The sequence below is a fragment of the Pteropus medius genome, unplaced genomic scaffold (assembly GCF_902729225.1).
Source record: "Pteropus medius unplaced genomic scaffold, Ma_sr-lr_union100, whole genome shotgun sequence".
Classification (NCBI taxonomy): domain Eukaryota; kingdom Metazoa; phylum Chordata; class Mammalia; order Chiroptera; family Pteropodidae; genus Pteropus; species Pteropus medius.
The window spans coordinates 14,208,023-14,225,418 of NW_024354499.1; the positions used below are offsets into that span (position 1 = coordinate 14,208,023).

A 17,396-nucleotide genomic window follows, 5' to 3' on the forward strand; every position below is an offset into this window, starting at 1 on the left:
TTGTGTCCTCTGTGGATATGTATAAATCGAACAAATAACATAAACTGTCCATATTGAACCCTAAAGAGTCTGATATCCACCCAGTCTTTACATACTTGTGTTATTAATAAACAAAAATGGTATCAGGCTATATTTACATCATTTAGAAAAGGATCAGTGTGTTTGAACCCTGAAAATGTACCACAAATATATTTCTAGCTGCTTTAGGTTTGGATAAACCATAATTTGCTAAGTTTGTCTTCAATTTTAAATATTAAAAAGAACACTGTGATAAATATCCATGTATCTAAATCTTTGCATATATCAATCATGATTTCAATAAACTAAATGAGTTGAAATAGCATTGCAGTGTCAAAGAATGGGCAAGACTACGGCTCTTGAAATCTTGTCCTAGAATGGTTGTAACAATTCATGTGAATAAATATTGAGAAAATAAAAAGATTTTTAAAAAGTGGGTGGAGTGGGCAGGAGAAGCTTCTGAAGCCTGTTATTTGAAGAATCAGGTGCAGGCATTCCAGAGAAGCAAATGCAAAGGCTGTGAAGCAGGAAAGGAGACCACACTGCAGCCAGGGCAATCCATCTAAGATCACATGGTGGGTGGCAGGAGACTAGCTGGAAAAGTAGAAGCAAGGACTTTAGAGTTTGGTAAGAATTCGAGTTATAGTCTGTAAGAGATGAGTGTTAACAGTGGGCCTCTTTGAAGGGTTTTAAGCAGTGGAATAATGTGATCCAATTTGTGATTCTGAATAACTCTTGAAAGGAAACACATCAAGATATAAGGATATTTATCTCTGGGTAAGGTTATGAGTGATTTTTATTTTTTTATGTTTTTCTATATTGTCCAAAATTTCTCCAATGAGCATGTATCACTTTTATGGTTTTAAAATTTTAATTAAAAAGGAAAAAAAGCTAACTGGAGGTTACAAAGGACAACGGAAGGGGGAGTATGATTGATGAAGAGCCAAGATCACTCTGAGTCTTGAGGAAAGATGGTAGCAGCCTGGAATGGTTTGGTGGCCTCGGAAATGGAAAGGGGTGAACCTGACGAATGTTCAGTGGGTAAAATTCATTGGTGACTGGCCATGGGAGAAAAGTGGGAGGGAAGTCTAGGACGAGAGTTGGGTTTCATCTTGGGTTACTAAGTTGATGGTGACTGCTCTCAACCCAACAGGGGCTTCAAGGAAGAACACAAACATGGGAGGGAAGATAAACATGGAAAATGAGTAGCCCACAGCATCAAAAGCCAAGCAATCAGATAAATCAGGTTATGAAGCTGAAGAAGAGTGAAAATTCTTTCAAGCTTGACTATAAAGAGAAAGAGACAATAGGGCAGTCACTAGATGGAATGCAGGGCTGAAGGAATGTTTTTTCGGCCAAGAGAAACATGAACCAGCAGACGCTGAGCGATTGGAGTACAGATGTTAAGGAGATGGCTGAAGGAGCATGATCCCAGATAGGATGAAGTGGGATCATAAGCAGAGAAGTAGGATCAGACTGGAAGAGGGACATCACAGTTCTTTTGGGAGTGAGGGCAGAGGCATCAGGATACAACACATATAGCAGTTACTTTGGAGTATCATAATAGGAAAGGGAAGTTCTTGCTTTTCGAATTTTACTCTCTGTGCATTATACGGTAATGAGTAAGCAGTTATAGCCAAGTGGTGAAGGTTTATAATCTGAGCATGGTAGAGGGCGCTGAGCAAAGATATCGATTGCTCAATAGTACTGATACAACTGCAGTTAGACTTACCAAAATTTGTAGCAGCTGCCCCCTCCCCGTCTCCCCACCCCATCCCAGGCAATCTATGTTTCCATCATTTTTTTCCCCACTATGTTCTGCACCTCAAAAAGATGTAGGTGGGGAGAAATTGAGTCAGGCAATTGATTCAGGATTGAGAGTTTGCAAAGCTGGTACACCTAGAGTTGGTTACGAATGAGAAGTTTGAGTTAATCATAGGGCACCAATTGGTCAGGAAGAAAATGGGCTTAAAAGGGGGGAAAAAAGGCCCAGTGGAATGATCAAGGGATTGAGGTACTAAAAAAGTAAAAGACTAGATTCAGTGGTAGAGTAAAACTGGAAAAATAATAAATTACCATAAATCTCTAAGTCATATATTAGAGCCCTGGTATGGTCAGGATAGAGGAATGGGTGCTTTAAGGGCAGGTGCACATGGTTAGATTTGAAATCAAGGCATTGCAAGGCCATGCTTGAAAATATCTAGTGGCAGAATTTGAAATGAAAACTGTCAAGCAAGCTCAAGGCAAGTTGGGGATGTTCCTTGCATAGTGACTGTGAGGTTGGTGGAGAGCACAGAGGGAAGAGGTAACCAGATAGCACATGAGTCTTTCTGACCTTTTCTAGGCCTCCAGGGAGGTGTCAGAATTGTGGTTAACACCAGGGCCTCTGGAACACATGGGGGCTCAAATCCTGGCTCTACCAATGACTAAGTATGTGGCCAAGTCAATTATCTTCTGTGTCTTACTTACCTTTTGAGTAATAAAGATATAATAGCACCCACAACTAAAGTGCTTATAACAGGCCTGCCTCATGTAGCAGAGCACTACTTAAATGTCAGCATCATTATCATTTCCCATTTGAACAATGAGGGGGCTGTAAGTTTCTAATGCAGAGATTTTCAAACTTTTTGGTCTCAGAATACCTTTATGCTCTTAAAAATTATTGAAGACTCCAAAGAACTTTTTTAAATGTGTATTTTATCTATTGATTTTTATATTAGAAATTTAAACTGAAAAATCCTTTTCAAATAAGCTTATTTCTTAGTAACAAATATTAAGAAACATTTTCAAAACAAAAGAATTAAGAAGTGTGACACATTTTTGCAAATACCTTTAATTTTGACTTAATTGAAGATAGCTGGATTCTCTTATCTGCTTCAACATTCAATCTATTGGAGAAATATGCTGTTTGAAGTACACAAGAAAACCCTAGTACCTTACTGACTCTTAAAGAATCTTGAGGACCCTGGACGACCAAACTTTCAGAAGGGTGAGGCAAGGATACAGAAGAAAGAATTCAAGGAGGTACAGGCAGAGGATAGGACAGAAGGAAACATTTATGGAGAATAGAATTTGATGGACAACTTGGAATGAGTATTTAATCATTTTGGAAATGAAATCGCCCATGTAGTAGTATGGCAAGCAGGGTGTTATAAATTGAAGAAATTTTTTTTTCTAGTCAAGAAATCACAAATCACCATAATATTCCTGCTTACTTTTATTCAAACAGGAAAAAAATATTTAGCCACTTTCTTCATTTTCTTACTTTTGCCTGATTGGTAACAATGAAATAACTGTCAGAGATCTGCTTGTCCCTTGAGATTTAGACAGTTATCTGCGGGCTCTCCTTAACAGGATTAGTTAACAACTTCACAAATTGAAACAAACTAAACCTCCATACTTTTATTCCTTCCTGGAGTTCTATATTTTTGTCGGCTCTCCTACCTCCAGCATTGTATCTGACTGTAGTAGTAATAATGCCTATGACTTAATGTATTTGCAAGGATCATCTACTCATCACAAGACTGTGGAGTGTTGTCATCACTTTTACAGCCCAAGAAATCAATGTTTGGTACCCAGGACCACATACACGAATACTGTAAAATGCTTAGAAAGACGCTGGGCACAGGTAATACATGCAGTAATCATTAGCTAGGCTTGTTTGAAGTCTAGTTCTCTATTCCACCAAACCCCAATTATGTCCTGGAAGGACTTCTTCAACAGCTGTGCTGGAATGAATTTAGACCAAAAAACTCCATATACGCAAGAGAAACATTTCTAGTGACAAAATTCTTATTTAAATCCCAGTTTGTTTAAACCTTAGTCTGGCTGCTATCACTAGTTAAAACCAAACACAGCCCTCAGGTAGATATGAGTGACCCTAATACCTATTTAAGACAAGCTTTTTAATATCTTTGAAATCAGGAAGTATCTTAAACCAGATTTAAAGAAATATGTAACAAATTATTTTTTACTGTGTCCTGAGCTACATATTTTATATACATTTCAGTGTTTAATCCTCCAAGTATCTACTTGTTAATATCATTATTAACATATTATCATCTGTAATCATGCTCATTTTGAAGGGGACGTCAAAGCACAGGGAAGCTAAGTCATTTGCCCCAGGTCACACAACTGGTAATGGTGGACATTCAGAGTAACCCTAAAGCGAGCAGTACCTAAGAATCTAATTTCAGTAGGCTTAGCGTAGGGACACCGTTCTATTTTATGGGGGAAAAAAATCAAAACAATTTCAAATATAAAACAGTAAATTAAAACAACCAAAACCAAAGACAAGGAAATTGAGGCTCGGCAAGGTTAAATAACTTGTCCAAGATTACACAGAGGTTATCAGAACCAGAATCCCATGGCAGATGTCTTGACTCCAAAGCACAATCTATTTCTACCAAACCACGTTACCAATCGACACGTGGTAACGGGCAATAAAAATATTTGAATTAATGCCTGAAAGCAAAGTTGATAGGGAAGAGGGTAAAAATGCAAAAGGTAAAAACGTTCAAGTAGTTCACCAGCCGGGAGAAAAGGGAACACGAACACGCGCACACACACACGTTTTCAAAGCAGAGCGGTCGAAATGAGTCAAGGTGCTGGAACAAACTTTGCGCGGGTCCCGCGGGGCAACCGGGCTGGCCGGCGCGGAGTCTTCACGGGAGTTGGTTCCCGAGGAGGCGGCCTTGAAGCCCAGAGGCCAGGCTCGGCCGCCCCCCGCGCCCACGCCCTCTCGCGACCGCGAGTCACCCGGCCCGGCAACACCCCAAGACGACCAGAGGTCAGCCGCCTTTCCCCTCAGGGCTGCTGGCTCAAAAGGAAACGCAAGCACGTGTCCCCGGGCGGTCCGCGGCCTCGCCTCGCCTCGCCTCGCCTCGGCATCAGGGGCCTGGCAGCCATGCGCCCGAGGGCGGGAGCCCCTCTGAAGTCGCAGCTCCCCGCCGGGAAGCACCTGCCGCCCGCGCTCAGCCCGGCCCAGCGGCGAGGGCGCCTACAGCCGGGTTTCCGGCAGGCGCCACGCCGGGCTGGGGGCGGCGGGGCAGGCGGGCGCGCTCGGGCCGCGCGGACAGGCCGTACCGGCGAGCAGCGGGCGCCGGCGGCCGGGCGTTTCCTCTTCCTCCCTACGCGCGGCACGGCGGCCGGACCGACGCCGGGCTCGAGCGCCCGACCGCAGCCTGCTGGCGAGCGCGGGCCGGCACCGCGCCCCGAGCCGCCGTCGCCGCCGCCGCCGCCGCCGCCGCGCCGCCCCCGCCGCGCCCTCCGGCCGCGGGGCCTCCGGGCGGCTGGGCCCGGCGCGGACAGCGAGAGGCGGGGCCGGCGTGCGGGCGGCGGAAGGAGGCGGAGGAGGAGGAAGAGGAGGAGGCGGCCGCGGCCGGGAGCCGGGGGAGAGGGGCGGGGGGTGGGCCAGGGGAGGGGAGGAGCGGGATCTGCCGAGCGCGGCGCCGCAGCCGGGAGCCGGCGGGCCTGAGAGTGACCGAGTCACGGCGGGCGCCGGCGGAGCCGCGGCGTCGGACCCGCCTCCTGGAGGAGCTCAGCCCCGGCCAGGCCCGGCCCCATTCCCGCCCCGCGCCGCCTCCCCTCCGCCGCCGCCGCCGCGGGAGCGCTCCCCTGCCCACCCCGCCCCCGCGGCCGAGCCCGGGAGTCGAGTGGGAGTCGGCCGGCCGGCGCGGGCAGCGCCGGGACCCCGCGGGGGACACTGCAACCGGAGCCCGGGAGGGGCCTCGCCGCCACCGTCTGAACTAGGATGTCCCGACATGAAGGTGAGGGCAGCCCCCGCCCCCACCCCCACCGCCCGGGCCTTGGCCTACCCCGCCCGGGCCAGGCGCCGCGGAGGACGGCCGGGAGGTGGCGGAGATTTCGGCCGGGCCTGAGCTGGGCCCGAAGTGTCGGGCCCGGGAGCGAGCGAGAGACGGCGGAGAGTCGCCTCGCCGCCGCTGCAGCCGCCACGGCCGCGGCCCTGAGCTGGGCCTGGTGCCGGAGGCGGGGCGGCCGGGCCGGCCGGAGGGTTTGCACTGTCATGGGGCGGGGGAGGGGGAGGGGAGGCGGTGGGGCCCGTTACCGGCGGGAGCCGGGCCCTCGGGACTGATACCGGACGCCGCGGCCCGCTCGGCCAGCCCGGGAGCCGCGGGCCCCGGCGCGGCCTACCGCGCCCGCCGCCCCGGAAGAGCCCGGCGAGGCTGGCGAGCGGGGCCACAGGCGACGGCAGGAGACCGAGGAGCCGGCCTGGGACCCGGCGGTGCGTCCAGTCGCCAGGAGACGACGGCGAGTGCCCTTGCCTAGGGGCGACCGCGGGGCGGGCGGGAAGGCTCTGCGGTCGGGGAACGGGAAGCCCCCGCCGCCCGGCCTCGCGGCTAGGCCTCGGCGCGTCCCTGGGCTCGGGTAACCAAGTTCCCGGGGCGGATCCGGCCCGGACGCGGCGAGTAAACTCCCTGCTCCGTCACCTGGTTGGAGCAGACTCGCTCCTGGCCAGCCGCGGGCCCCTCGCCTGGCATGCACCACCTACCTAAACCCAGGCTCTGGTAAATGACTGGTGAGCTCTTTTAATGGCCCGGGTCTTTTTGAATTAGGTTTTGTGACTTACAAACATGATTCAGGTACAGTTGCAAATAGGCAGACAGCTCTAGCCTATTCCCAGGGCACAAAGAGAAAAATGTTTAGGGCTCATGTATAGGCGTTGAGCTGTTAAAAAATAAGTTAACTTCAGTTTACTGCCATATGGTTTAGAAAAGGGGGAGGGGGTTGTTTTCTTTGTTTCACTGTTACAGGTCTTTAAATAAAAAGTATGAAGAGACTTGGCGAAAACTATCCTGATTAGGTTAATGCAAGATTGTTGAAGTGGCCTGAAAGTGTTGTGTACTCTTGATTTTAAAATCTTGTGTAGGTGATGTAGGAGTAGAGAAAGTTTAGTGAGTCAGATTAGTGTGTGCTTCACACTGTTGGAAGAGTATTCTTAGGGAAATACAGGCCCTAGAATTTTCAGGTTGAAAAACTCACATTGATTAAAATTATATTTGGAGCAAGTATCAGAATTTACATTACTAATTGCGGTGTTGGGATTGATTCAAAGGCTATTTTGTGTTCAAGGATTCTGTATCTTAAAGGTCAAAACGGATAGGAAATATATATTTTCTTCACTTACTGTGTACAAGTGTGGACATTTTGAAAGAGTAAGGTACTTAGCCTCATAGAAACATTTTGAAACAATGCCTATTTTTCCCATTTTTCCCTACTTAACGGAAATATATTCCCTATCTCTGTAATTTAAAAGAAATTGTTAATAAAGTTATAATCAAATTTTAATTTAGGTTATTAAATTTTATCTTAGACTCTAGTTGTGTGTGCTTTGACCACCTTCTAGACAAAATTAACGTAAACAATGGCTGCAGGCCCTCTTACTCACAAGAGGGTTAAAATTACAGAATTATAGCAGTGGAAGAGGGATGTTTGAGGCCCATATTCCTTGTCTCAAGAAAACATCCAATAGTTTCAGACTGAGTATTCTAATTGAATGATATCCTTGAAAGATTCCTTTACCTTCAGTAATCTTTTAGAATAATTAAAATCCTACAGTGCTGGTATTCTTGAATGTAACAAATTCTGTAATTTAAGCCCATTTTCTCTGACTTGGTCCTGTGGAAAGGCATGTGGTTTTGAAACTGACATTACCTTTTAGTTAATTGAATATCACTGAATCTTAGTATGTTAATAGCACACCTTTTCTGGTAACTTATATAACTCCAGATGTTTCTGAAAAAAAGAACATTCCTGTAATACATCAGTTGAAGACTTACAGTACAATATTTGACAAGTGATTGTCTTAAGGGTTTAGTCTATGGGCCTAAGGCAGTAATGGTAGTCTCATTAAGAATCACGTTTAATTATATACATGTTTTGTGAAATAGTTCATTATTTTCATCAGCAGGAATTTAACCTATCAACAAATGAAGAGTTTGACATCTTCACTATTCTAGTTCTTTTCTCACCTTTTCTTTGGGCCAACTAATCCCATTTCTTTTAGCATTTCTTTGGTGGTATGATTTTTGAGCTCTTTTAATTATCTGTCCACCTTCAAATTCTCTGTAGTTCTTGTTTCCTTTTAGTAGTGTGACCCAGAAATAGATGTAGTGATCTGATAAAAGATCTGAACTATGCTGCCTGTAATATTGTACTTGCTTTGTGTTTCCTTTTCAGTGCCTTCTGTATGCTTATTATTTGTTACTTTGTCTTTGTCCCACCCTAATGAGTTGCAGTATACTTTGTATATGTAATGATGTAACTTTGGACAACACAGCTCCAAGATGGACATCTGTCAAACTTAGAGTCTCTACCTTGTAAATAGTGGACTACCTCTGAGAAAGGAGATGCAGCAGGATCATAGAGAAATGCTTTAGTTCAGGGGTCAGCGTACTTTTATTGTAAAGGGCCAGGTCGTAAGAATTGTAGGCTTGGTGAGCTATGAGGTCAGCGCTGTCATTGTAGTGTAAAAGCAGCTGTACACAACATGTAAATGAATGAGCATGGCCCTGTTCCATTTAAAATTTTATAGTCACTGACATTTGAATTTCATATAATTTTCACGTGTCATGAAATAGGATTCTTAGCTTTACCATTTAAAATGTAAAAATCATTCTTAGCTTATGGACTGTACAAACAGAAGGTGGCTGAATTTGGCCCAGTTTGGTCCAGGGCTATAATTCGCCTACTTTTGCTCTAGACTAGAGCTTTAGGGACTTAATGGAACTGGAATTGTTGGGAGTACAGAAAGGGCCCACTCTGTGTGGTAGTCCATGATTTTTTCCTCTGAGATAATGGGGAGTGACTCCATGGACTAAACCAGTTGTGCACCTCAGTTTCCAGCAGTACCATGTATATTGAGATAAAAGTAATTGTTCCCAAGGAGTGGGAAACAGGCTCCCCATCCTATCTGAGTGGGGATGGCAGTACTCTACATTAAGTCTCCTGCTTGCCCATTATGACTTTCCCAGTAAGAATTCCAGGGTGTCTTCTAATTCACTTTGTAATGTCATGTCAACAAACATTTTACATTAGTGCCTAATCACTTTATGTTCACCATACTAACACCATCTAGCTCTATGTTATACATAGTGAAACCAATTATTTTCTATTTTATTTGTAGTAGTATTTTTTTTAATGCTTCACTACATACCTTCTTTTAAGTACTTTTAAAATATGTTGTTCAGAGCTTAATATCCATTTAATAGCTTTGCAAATTTTAATTAAAAACAAAACAAAACATCAAATTACTCAGTGCTTGTTAGCTGAAAATTAAGTTGTGAATGTTCTTGCATGAGTTGGAACCTAATTGGTTACCTGGAGTTAGGAATCCATTTATTACCTTAAATCATTCGACCTTTTTTCATTTGCTACTTTGTATTAGGCACTCTGCTAGGTACCAAGGAATGTGAGGGTGAATAAATGAGACACAGCTCCTCACCTTAAGTACAGCTTCTGTAGCACAATGTGAAACATGCCATAAAGAAAGAATAAACAAGTTGATGACAAAATAGTTACCAACTTTTTGTTACTGATTTTGCCCAATTTCAGAGGATTCTGTTGTGATGTCTTGATGCCTTCTTAATTTTTTTTGTGGGCTACCTTGATTCTAGATAAAATTATTTGCAATTTCAAATACGATCCTTATTTGTACCTGATTTATATTTCCCATAGCTGATAGAAGGTTTTCATAAGTAAATAGACAGGTGATCACATTGTTCTCTTATTCTCAGAAGCATCTGATACTGTTTATTTTCAAAATGTAAAGTATAAGAGTAGGCAGGCCATTAATCTAGTTTTTGAAAATTGTACCATTTTTTGAAATTACACCACTCTTTTGTTTCTCTTTTCTAAAAATGCTATCTAACACTAAAAACACACAGTCCCACAGTGAATTGCAGTAATTTTCTTTTCAGGATTTTGGGATTGCAAAGACAGGATTTGTAATTAGCACGTGATTTTAATATGACTTTTGCCTTCCTGTAGCAAAGTAAATTAAATTCCACTGACAAGATCTTTACCATCATGTCAGACAATTTATTTTACTTTAAATGTGATCAATTAAAAGATTATGACAGTCTTACATAGACTTTTCAGTTTCATTGAGTCATGAATTACATTTACCTTGATTTTCAGTAAAAGATAAGAATGTAAATATTTTAATTTCTGGTGTCTTTTATTTCATATAAAATTGATTTTTGAGGCCTATTTTCCCCTATTTTGACATTCATGTTTAAATTAAAATGTAATAAAACACAACTTTACTCATTTAAATTGGAGATTTAATTTGAAACAAATTTCTTTTAATCTAGAACCGTAAAATATATTAGTGGCAGCCTTGTTTAAAGATTGAAAACTTTTTCATATTAGAAACTTGTGAAACTTCTGACGTTAAATGACCAAACAAATCCCTTCATATTAGACTTGAAACATCTTAAAAATGAAATCCATGCACTTATGAGCCATAACTTAATTTTCAAAACATCAGCTTTATAACATATATACATTTGCTGAGGTTTGATAATATTTTTTTTAAAAGTCAGAGGTTCTCAAAGTTGTTTTTCGTGAAGGTTAAGGCATCATTGGCTTATCTAGAAATAGTATATTTTTTTAATTACATTATAGAAATTGCTTTCGGTCTACCTTCATGAATATGGACTCAAAGGAAACATTTCCTATACTTTATATTCAATAAAAGTTAAAAGAATGTTCATAATTAAAATCTTTGTTTATAAAAGACTAATTTCAGTATTGTGCTAGGAGCCATGATGTTTTTCATTTCCTTAAAATGATATGGTATAGTTTTTCCACTCAAGTTATTTATTAAAATTGAGGAAATAACCCCTAAGAGATATATAGATCAGAGCATTTTTTAAAATGTGACAATTTTTAAATATTAGCCATGTTCTGATCATGTCGAAGATAAAGGGATAAAGCAGTTTCCTATGGGAACATGTTACCTAGATTCCATAGTAAAGAAAGAAGTGGTGGAGAAAAAAGGATGTTCTTGAGCTGGTAATGGAAAGGACAAGAGGCCAGGAGGGTGATGGCAGAGCAAAGATAAGCAAGGTGGACGTGAAGCTGAGAGGCGATCTGTAGCCACAGGGAGTCAGAAACAAACCAACTCACCTGCCTCATGAAACATCCTAACAGCTGGATATCACGAGGTAAAAACTCAGTGTCCTGTGAAACTAGAAAAAGATGAATTGCATTGTGAGGCACCTTGCAGAGTGCCATCCTTATGACCGCTCTCATTGCTCTACTACGATGTTTGTGAATCATGTTTTTAGTTGTCTTTTTGAATAGTAACGAAGCAGACTCTAGGTCCATCCAGTTTAGGTACATGGTCAATTTATCTCTTTCAAGGCCACAGTCCCAACCAGCAGTCCAGCAGACTTTGGCCAATGGCAACAAGGGTTAGAGAGAAAGCATGGATGGATCCCTGCAAATCCAGCACTGCTGCTAGGAAAAGCCAACTGAAATCACAAGAGTGGGTCAGGTCAGTCCAGTCACCTTTCAGCTAGGAGGGATGACAGTGGGTGAAACCTCTTGACATCATAACTAATTAGGTTTGCCAGTGTCATGAACTTCAGCTTTTTCTAAAGTAAGAGAATTTTCATTAGAAGAGTCACTTTAGAGTGCTAACTCAGTGAGTTGACTATCAGAACAGTCACAATGTATTTAACTATAATTATTTTTTAGTTTTGACTTCTTTTATTGTTCCTTTAAAACTGTCACACTCTCTTCCCACCCAGAAAAGTTAAGTGTCCCTCCAGTGGCACTCCTGCTTTATTCTCCAGGCATTTTTTAAATGCTGTAATTGTTTACTTGTCTGCCTCCCCTGCAAGCTACCTGAAGGGTAGGTATAGCATTACACTTACCTTTGTAACCTACCAGCTCCCTAGCATAGTGTCTGACCTTTGGGAGGTTCACTGAAAATTTGTGAGTGATTGTTAGAGATGTTAATGCTTTCCTAAAAAAAAATACTGGAGACTGGAAAATAGAAAAGACTCTCCTCTGTTTTTTATCTGGGGAAGTTGGTTAAGAGAGAGGGAGGTTGTGGGAAAGAAGACTTGGAACTTTCATAAAAGTAAGATGGGATGAATAAACTACATACAATGAAAATAATTTAGAGGAGCTGGCTCTTAGGAGAATGGCCTGGAATTAGATTCAGGGTACTGTTTTCTTCTGCTTCTAGCTCTGGTTTCAAATTAACTGGCCATGGGTGGGTTCTGTGTATTAACTGCACTATGTACATGAGTTTCCTGGTTCATTCAATCATTCAGTGAATATTTATGGACTACCTACTCAAGTACCACTCCAGGTCATCTCCAGAGTTTGCTACAAGTTGTTGACCTGGCAGAATGATAACATTCAGTGGGTTAGGAACACATATTTGGGAATTAAATGCTTTTCTATTGCATAGGTTGTGGCTCCTTTCCATTATGCTGGAATTATTCCTTGAAGTTTATATTTTATGACAGAGTAATTAAATCATGTATTTTAATCTTGTGGCAATATTTGCAACCCTTTTTTAAAAGCTAATTTTATTTAAATTTCACAATTACTTCTAATTCTGCCCAGCAGTACATTTCTTTCTTTAGGAATATTGTCCTTAGACTGTGGAAGTCTCAACACACATCTATCTGCATATGTTAAAAATACGTTTAAATAGATTATTTCTCATAGTTTTGTAAGTATCTTTTTGATGCTTGGAAAGAAAAGAGCTCAAGGAATTAAACATTTAATTTTTCTATTCAGTATAGTTTTTTGCAAAATCCTGATGGTTATCTAGCAACTGTTAGAGTAACTTAGATCCTACTTCCTTTTATTCTTTTTCAGCTACTATCAGTAGTCTCCTTTAGTGTCCTCTCTGGTTGTAGAAGTTAGTGCAAGCCAGTGAGAAGCTTTCTAAATTAGGAGTTAAAGACATTGAAGTAAAACAGGCAGAGATTATAGAAATTGTATCCCTTCTTTTCTGTAAGAATGAAATACATGCAGGGAGCTAGAGGTGGTTAGGTCTTGGGAACCAGGTAGTTTTTATAATCAGAGATCTTACGCTTAGCGTTAAGAATACAGCTAAAGATTATGATACAGTTAATTGCAATTTGAAATGAGTGTGAACTGTGCAGTGTGTTTGTATAGCTGTAGATATGGATATACATAGTGGTTTCAGAGATGGAACTAATCTTCCCTTCCCTAGGAAAAATGGTAATAGAATGGCAAGTGACTATGGATGAGCACTTGGCCTAAACTGTTCCTACATTAGGCCAGGATCTAGGATCTTCACTCCATGTTAGACATCCTACATATCTTCGTGGTCATTCATTGCTCTATATCATTTTCTACAAGCTTTTTAGAAATCACCCAAAGGAGGAAGAGATAGCAAATTTACTTGCAGAATTGAGGTAGACCATCACTGTCCAACAGAAATTTAGTGCAAACCACATGTAGTTTTAATTCTCTGGTAGCCACAATAACAAAGCTAAGGAGATATAGTTAATTTTAATAATGTAATACTTTAACCCAGTATATCCAAAATATAACACTTCAACATATAATCAACAAAATTTATTGAGATATTTTTACATTCTTTTTTCTTTACAAAGTTGTAAAAATTTAATGTTTATTTTACACTTAGCACATTTTAATTCAGATACTAAATTTTCACCAAAAATACATGATCTTAGATGAAAATCATCTTTAGACTTGTGCATTGGGGATCTGTGAATTCATCGTTGGATATATGCTGTCTCTTTTGTGTACATTTTGTTGCAGTTTTGCCATCTGCTTAGTGATCCATTCATTCACATTCTGGATTTCTACTGCTTGATTTTCTCTCTTAAGAACCTAGATTTTACTTTGCTTTTTCACCTTAAATTATTTTTTAACCTTTAGCTACAAATAACCATCACAATAGAAACCTACTTTATAAACAGCTACAGATGTATATAAATTCTAAACACTTTGTGGGTTGTTCAGATTGGACGAGTAAGTAATGCCTTTGGGATGATTTTATGGGAGTGTGGGAAGTTATTTTAAAGTCTCCTGTATTTGCAAATGTAGAGCTTGTAAAAATTGTTTTAAGTTCTACTATGGTGAATTCGGAGGATAGTTGTGGGTTCTATCTGCGGTGATAGACTTCATTATTTTGGCAGTTTTTTGTAGGCGTATTTCATTATAATGAGATTGGATCTCTAGTATCCGTCTAGAAAAGGCTCTTGGCATCTAACAATAGAAAACCAGGTGGTTATGATCCTTAAAGTAATTTTAAGGAAACCGATTATGAAGCTAATACTTAGCCCACTAGCCCACTATCAAGGTTAGCCATCCACTGGTAATTTCTCTTTTACTTGTTTGGCTTATTGTTTTAGCCAGTTGAAGCTAGGTTTGCAAGTGAAAAATAGTGTTTGGAAGATAGTAATGTTAAAAATTAAAGACTTAGTGTTTTTCTGCCCTTATTTTACTGAAGCAGCAGTTCCACTGCAATTTCATAGTTCTCTTTTTCAGCCCCGCTGCAAGCCCGATCACTGGAACATCAGGAATTTGTCTCTCGTGCTCCCCCCCACCCTCCCCCTCCTTTTTATTAGTATAAAAATACTACTACTATAGTGTTTGGGTGCTCTCATCCAGTGGTTCTCAAAATCTGGTTCAGAACCTATAGTATCAGCATCACCTGGGAACTTGCTGGAAAGACAGATTCTTGGACCCTACCTTGGACCTACTGAATTGGAACTTCTGGGAGTAAAGCCCAGTAATCTGTGTTTTAACAAGCTCCTACCAGGTCCCAGTTGTGACCAAAGGCACTTTATGTGTGAAATGGTTACTGCTGGTGACAGGGGCACACAATGATTGTGGGACCATCTTTCAGTTGTGATACTAATTAAATGGAAATGGAGCTACTGACCTTGGCCTCATTCTTCTTGAATACCATATTATTTATCACCTGAGGAAGTTGAAGAGGAGTATAACTCCCAGCTCTAGACTAGCACTATTTGTTTACTCAACACATATTTATTCAAAGTGTACTTGGAGCCAGGCACTATTCTGACTGCAGGAATACCATAGTAAAATCTCCCTGACACTCACATTCCATTAGAAGGGATATATGGCCTGTGGGCCAAACCCTAATTTTGTAAATAAAGTTTTATTGCACCACAGCCACATCTCATTTACATATTGTGTAAGCTGCTTTTGTGCTACAGTGGCAGAGTTGAGTAGTTATGACAGAAAGCTGAAAATAGTTACTATTGGCACTTCACAGAAAGAGTTTGTGGATCACTGGGATGGACCATAAAAGAATAAATATGTAACAGAGTGTTAGGTGAAAAGTGTTATGAAAAACCTTACAGCAGGTTAAAGGAATAGGGTAGAGGCCTACTTTAGAAACAGTAGTCAGGGAGGGCCTTTCTAAAGGTGAGACATTAAAAGGGAAGGGTATTTAAAGGAGGAAGGATAGAAGGATATGGCTCAGGGTACAGCAGGTACAGAGGCCCTGAAATTTGGAATGTTCTGGGAACAACAGTGAAGTCATTATGGCTGAAGGAAAGTGATTGAGGGGAGAAAGGTAGGAAATGGAGTTGGCATAGCTGGGGCTGGATCCTGCATCCTGTCGTACTGTAGGCTTCAGTGAAGACTGTTTAAGTGTGAGTGCTTTGAGAAATATATTTTAGAAGACTTTCTTCTATAAAGGGGTCTTTTTGGCTAAACAAATGGCAGAGGCTGGAAACTGAATACCCACTTTGTAGCATATTCCAACATCTCTAAGAAACATATTTTTACAAACTTTCCCCTACAATAATCATTCTTTTAAGCTTTGTCTTCCTCAGCCCTCATGTTCATATCTATGTATTCTATTTAGCTGATGTTTCTTAGAGGGCGTGCACTTGGGGGAGAGCAAATATCTCCCTGGTTTGAATGTACAGCGCCGGAGCCCAGAAAATGGGTCATCTACATTAGCAGCTTTCAAATTTAAAAAAAATATAACACATAGTAAAAAATGTATTTGGTAATATGATCCGGTAGCTATATATACACATATGTAATGAAATAAGTTTTACAAAACAGTACTCATCTTTATTATGAGAGGTGTATTCTATTTCCTGTTGTTTCGTTAAAAATAAATACTAGTTGCGACCTTCTAGATTGATTTCACATTCTACTCATGGATTGTGACTTGCTATTGAAAAACACTGGCTTAGGCTTTGAGTCCTTTAGTACAAAGTATTGTGATAGGTACTGTGCAGAAAATAGAAAACTCTAATAATTTTTCCTCCTGGAGGGAAATATGGGGAGGTCTAAGCATATAAAATAAACTAGCTGTAGCATGATTGGGGTAATAAGTGTCAAATCAATTACTATAAGTTCCATAGTGTTGGCAAGTGGATTAGAATGGTCTTTGGGTGTCAGAGAAGGCATTTGTAAAAGGGTGGCCCTTAAACTCAAGGCTTGAAGAAATACTGTATTTTTAAAACAAGAATTGGGAATAGAGGTGTCTACCAAGTGAGAGAATGGTAGGAAATAAAGTTAAGAGCTAAGAAAACATGAGGTGTGTTTGGAGAGAGGTGGATGGCACAACATGGAGAAGATCAGAGTTTCTGGAACAGAAGACTCCTATATATAAGTGGTGGGAGTGAGAGAGTGGGGGCTATAAGAAGGATCGACTTACCTAAAATTCCAAGAGGAAAGTTTGACAGGGGCATTTGTTCTGATTTCCAATTGAGTGCTAGAAGTCTTATTTTCTCTTCTATAAAAAAGGATACTAATGCCTGTTTAGCCTCTCTCTCAAGGTATATAGAGATGAAATGCCAGCACATGTAAGTATGTTTTCTAAGTTAGATAAAGCACTGCATAAATGTAAGGTGATGGTATTTTTTAACATTGGAGATAAGATTAGAAAAGAGAATTGGAGCAAGGTAGGTAGAGAAGGATTTTGATTACCACACTAAAGTTAGTCTTTTCCTTTTTTCCATACAGATTATGGGATGGATAGAAGAGAGGTTAGAACATCACAAGTTTTAAGCAGAGAAAGGTCATGATGAAAAGTGTATTTTTTAGGAAGATTAGTGTGGTAGTGTGCATGGGATAGATTAGTGCCTGTGTCAGGGAGACCAGTTAGAGGCTTTTTAGTGAAATAAACTTGAAGGTAAAAGGATCTGAATTAGTCAAGGCAAGGGGAACAAAAAGGAAGAAGATGACTTGAAATAAGATCTCATTGCAAGAGAGCAAGGGCTAAAGAACAATTTCAGGACAAACCACTAAGGTGCTAGAAGAACAGCAGGTTCTTCTAGTAAACAGAGAAAATAGGATGGGAGAGAGAAAAAAAGTAATTTTCAGCTTTTGACATTTTTGGATTT

General features: G+C 41.2%; 1 protein-coding gene across 2 annotated transcripts in view; it reads left to right on the top strand.

Moving 5' to 3' along the window:
• Window positions 1–5,522: 5,522 nt before the first annotated feature.
• The window catches only part of KCMF1 (potassium channel modulatory factor 1), a 63,057-nt gene continuing 51,183 nt past the window's right edge, over window positions 5,523–17,396 (top strand). Inside the window, exon 1 of one of the 2 annotated variants that reach the window (XM_039852722.1) lies at window positions 5,523–5,786. In XM_039852722.1, the coding sequence (XP_039708656.1) occupies window positions 5,771–5,786 (16 nt within the window). In that variant the 5' untranslated portion in view covers window positions 5,523–5,770. Of the gene's footprint in view, window positions 5,787–6,532; window positions 6,557–17,396 lie in introns of those variants that run through there. The other variant, XM_039852723.1, reaches the window with a different exon arrangement.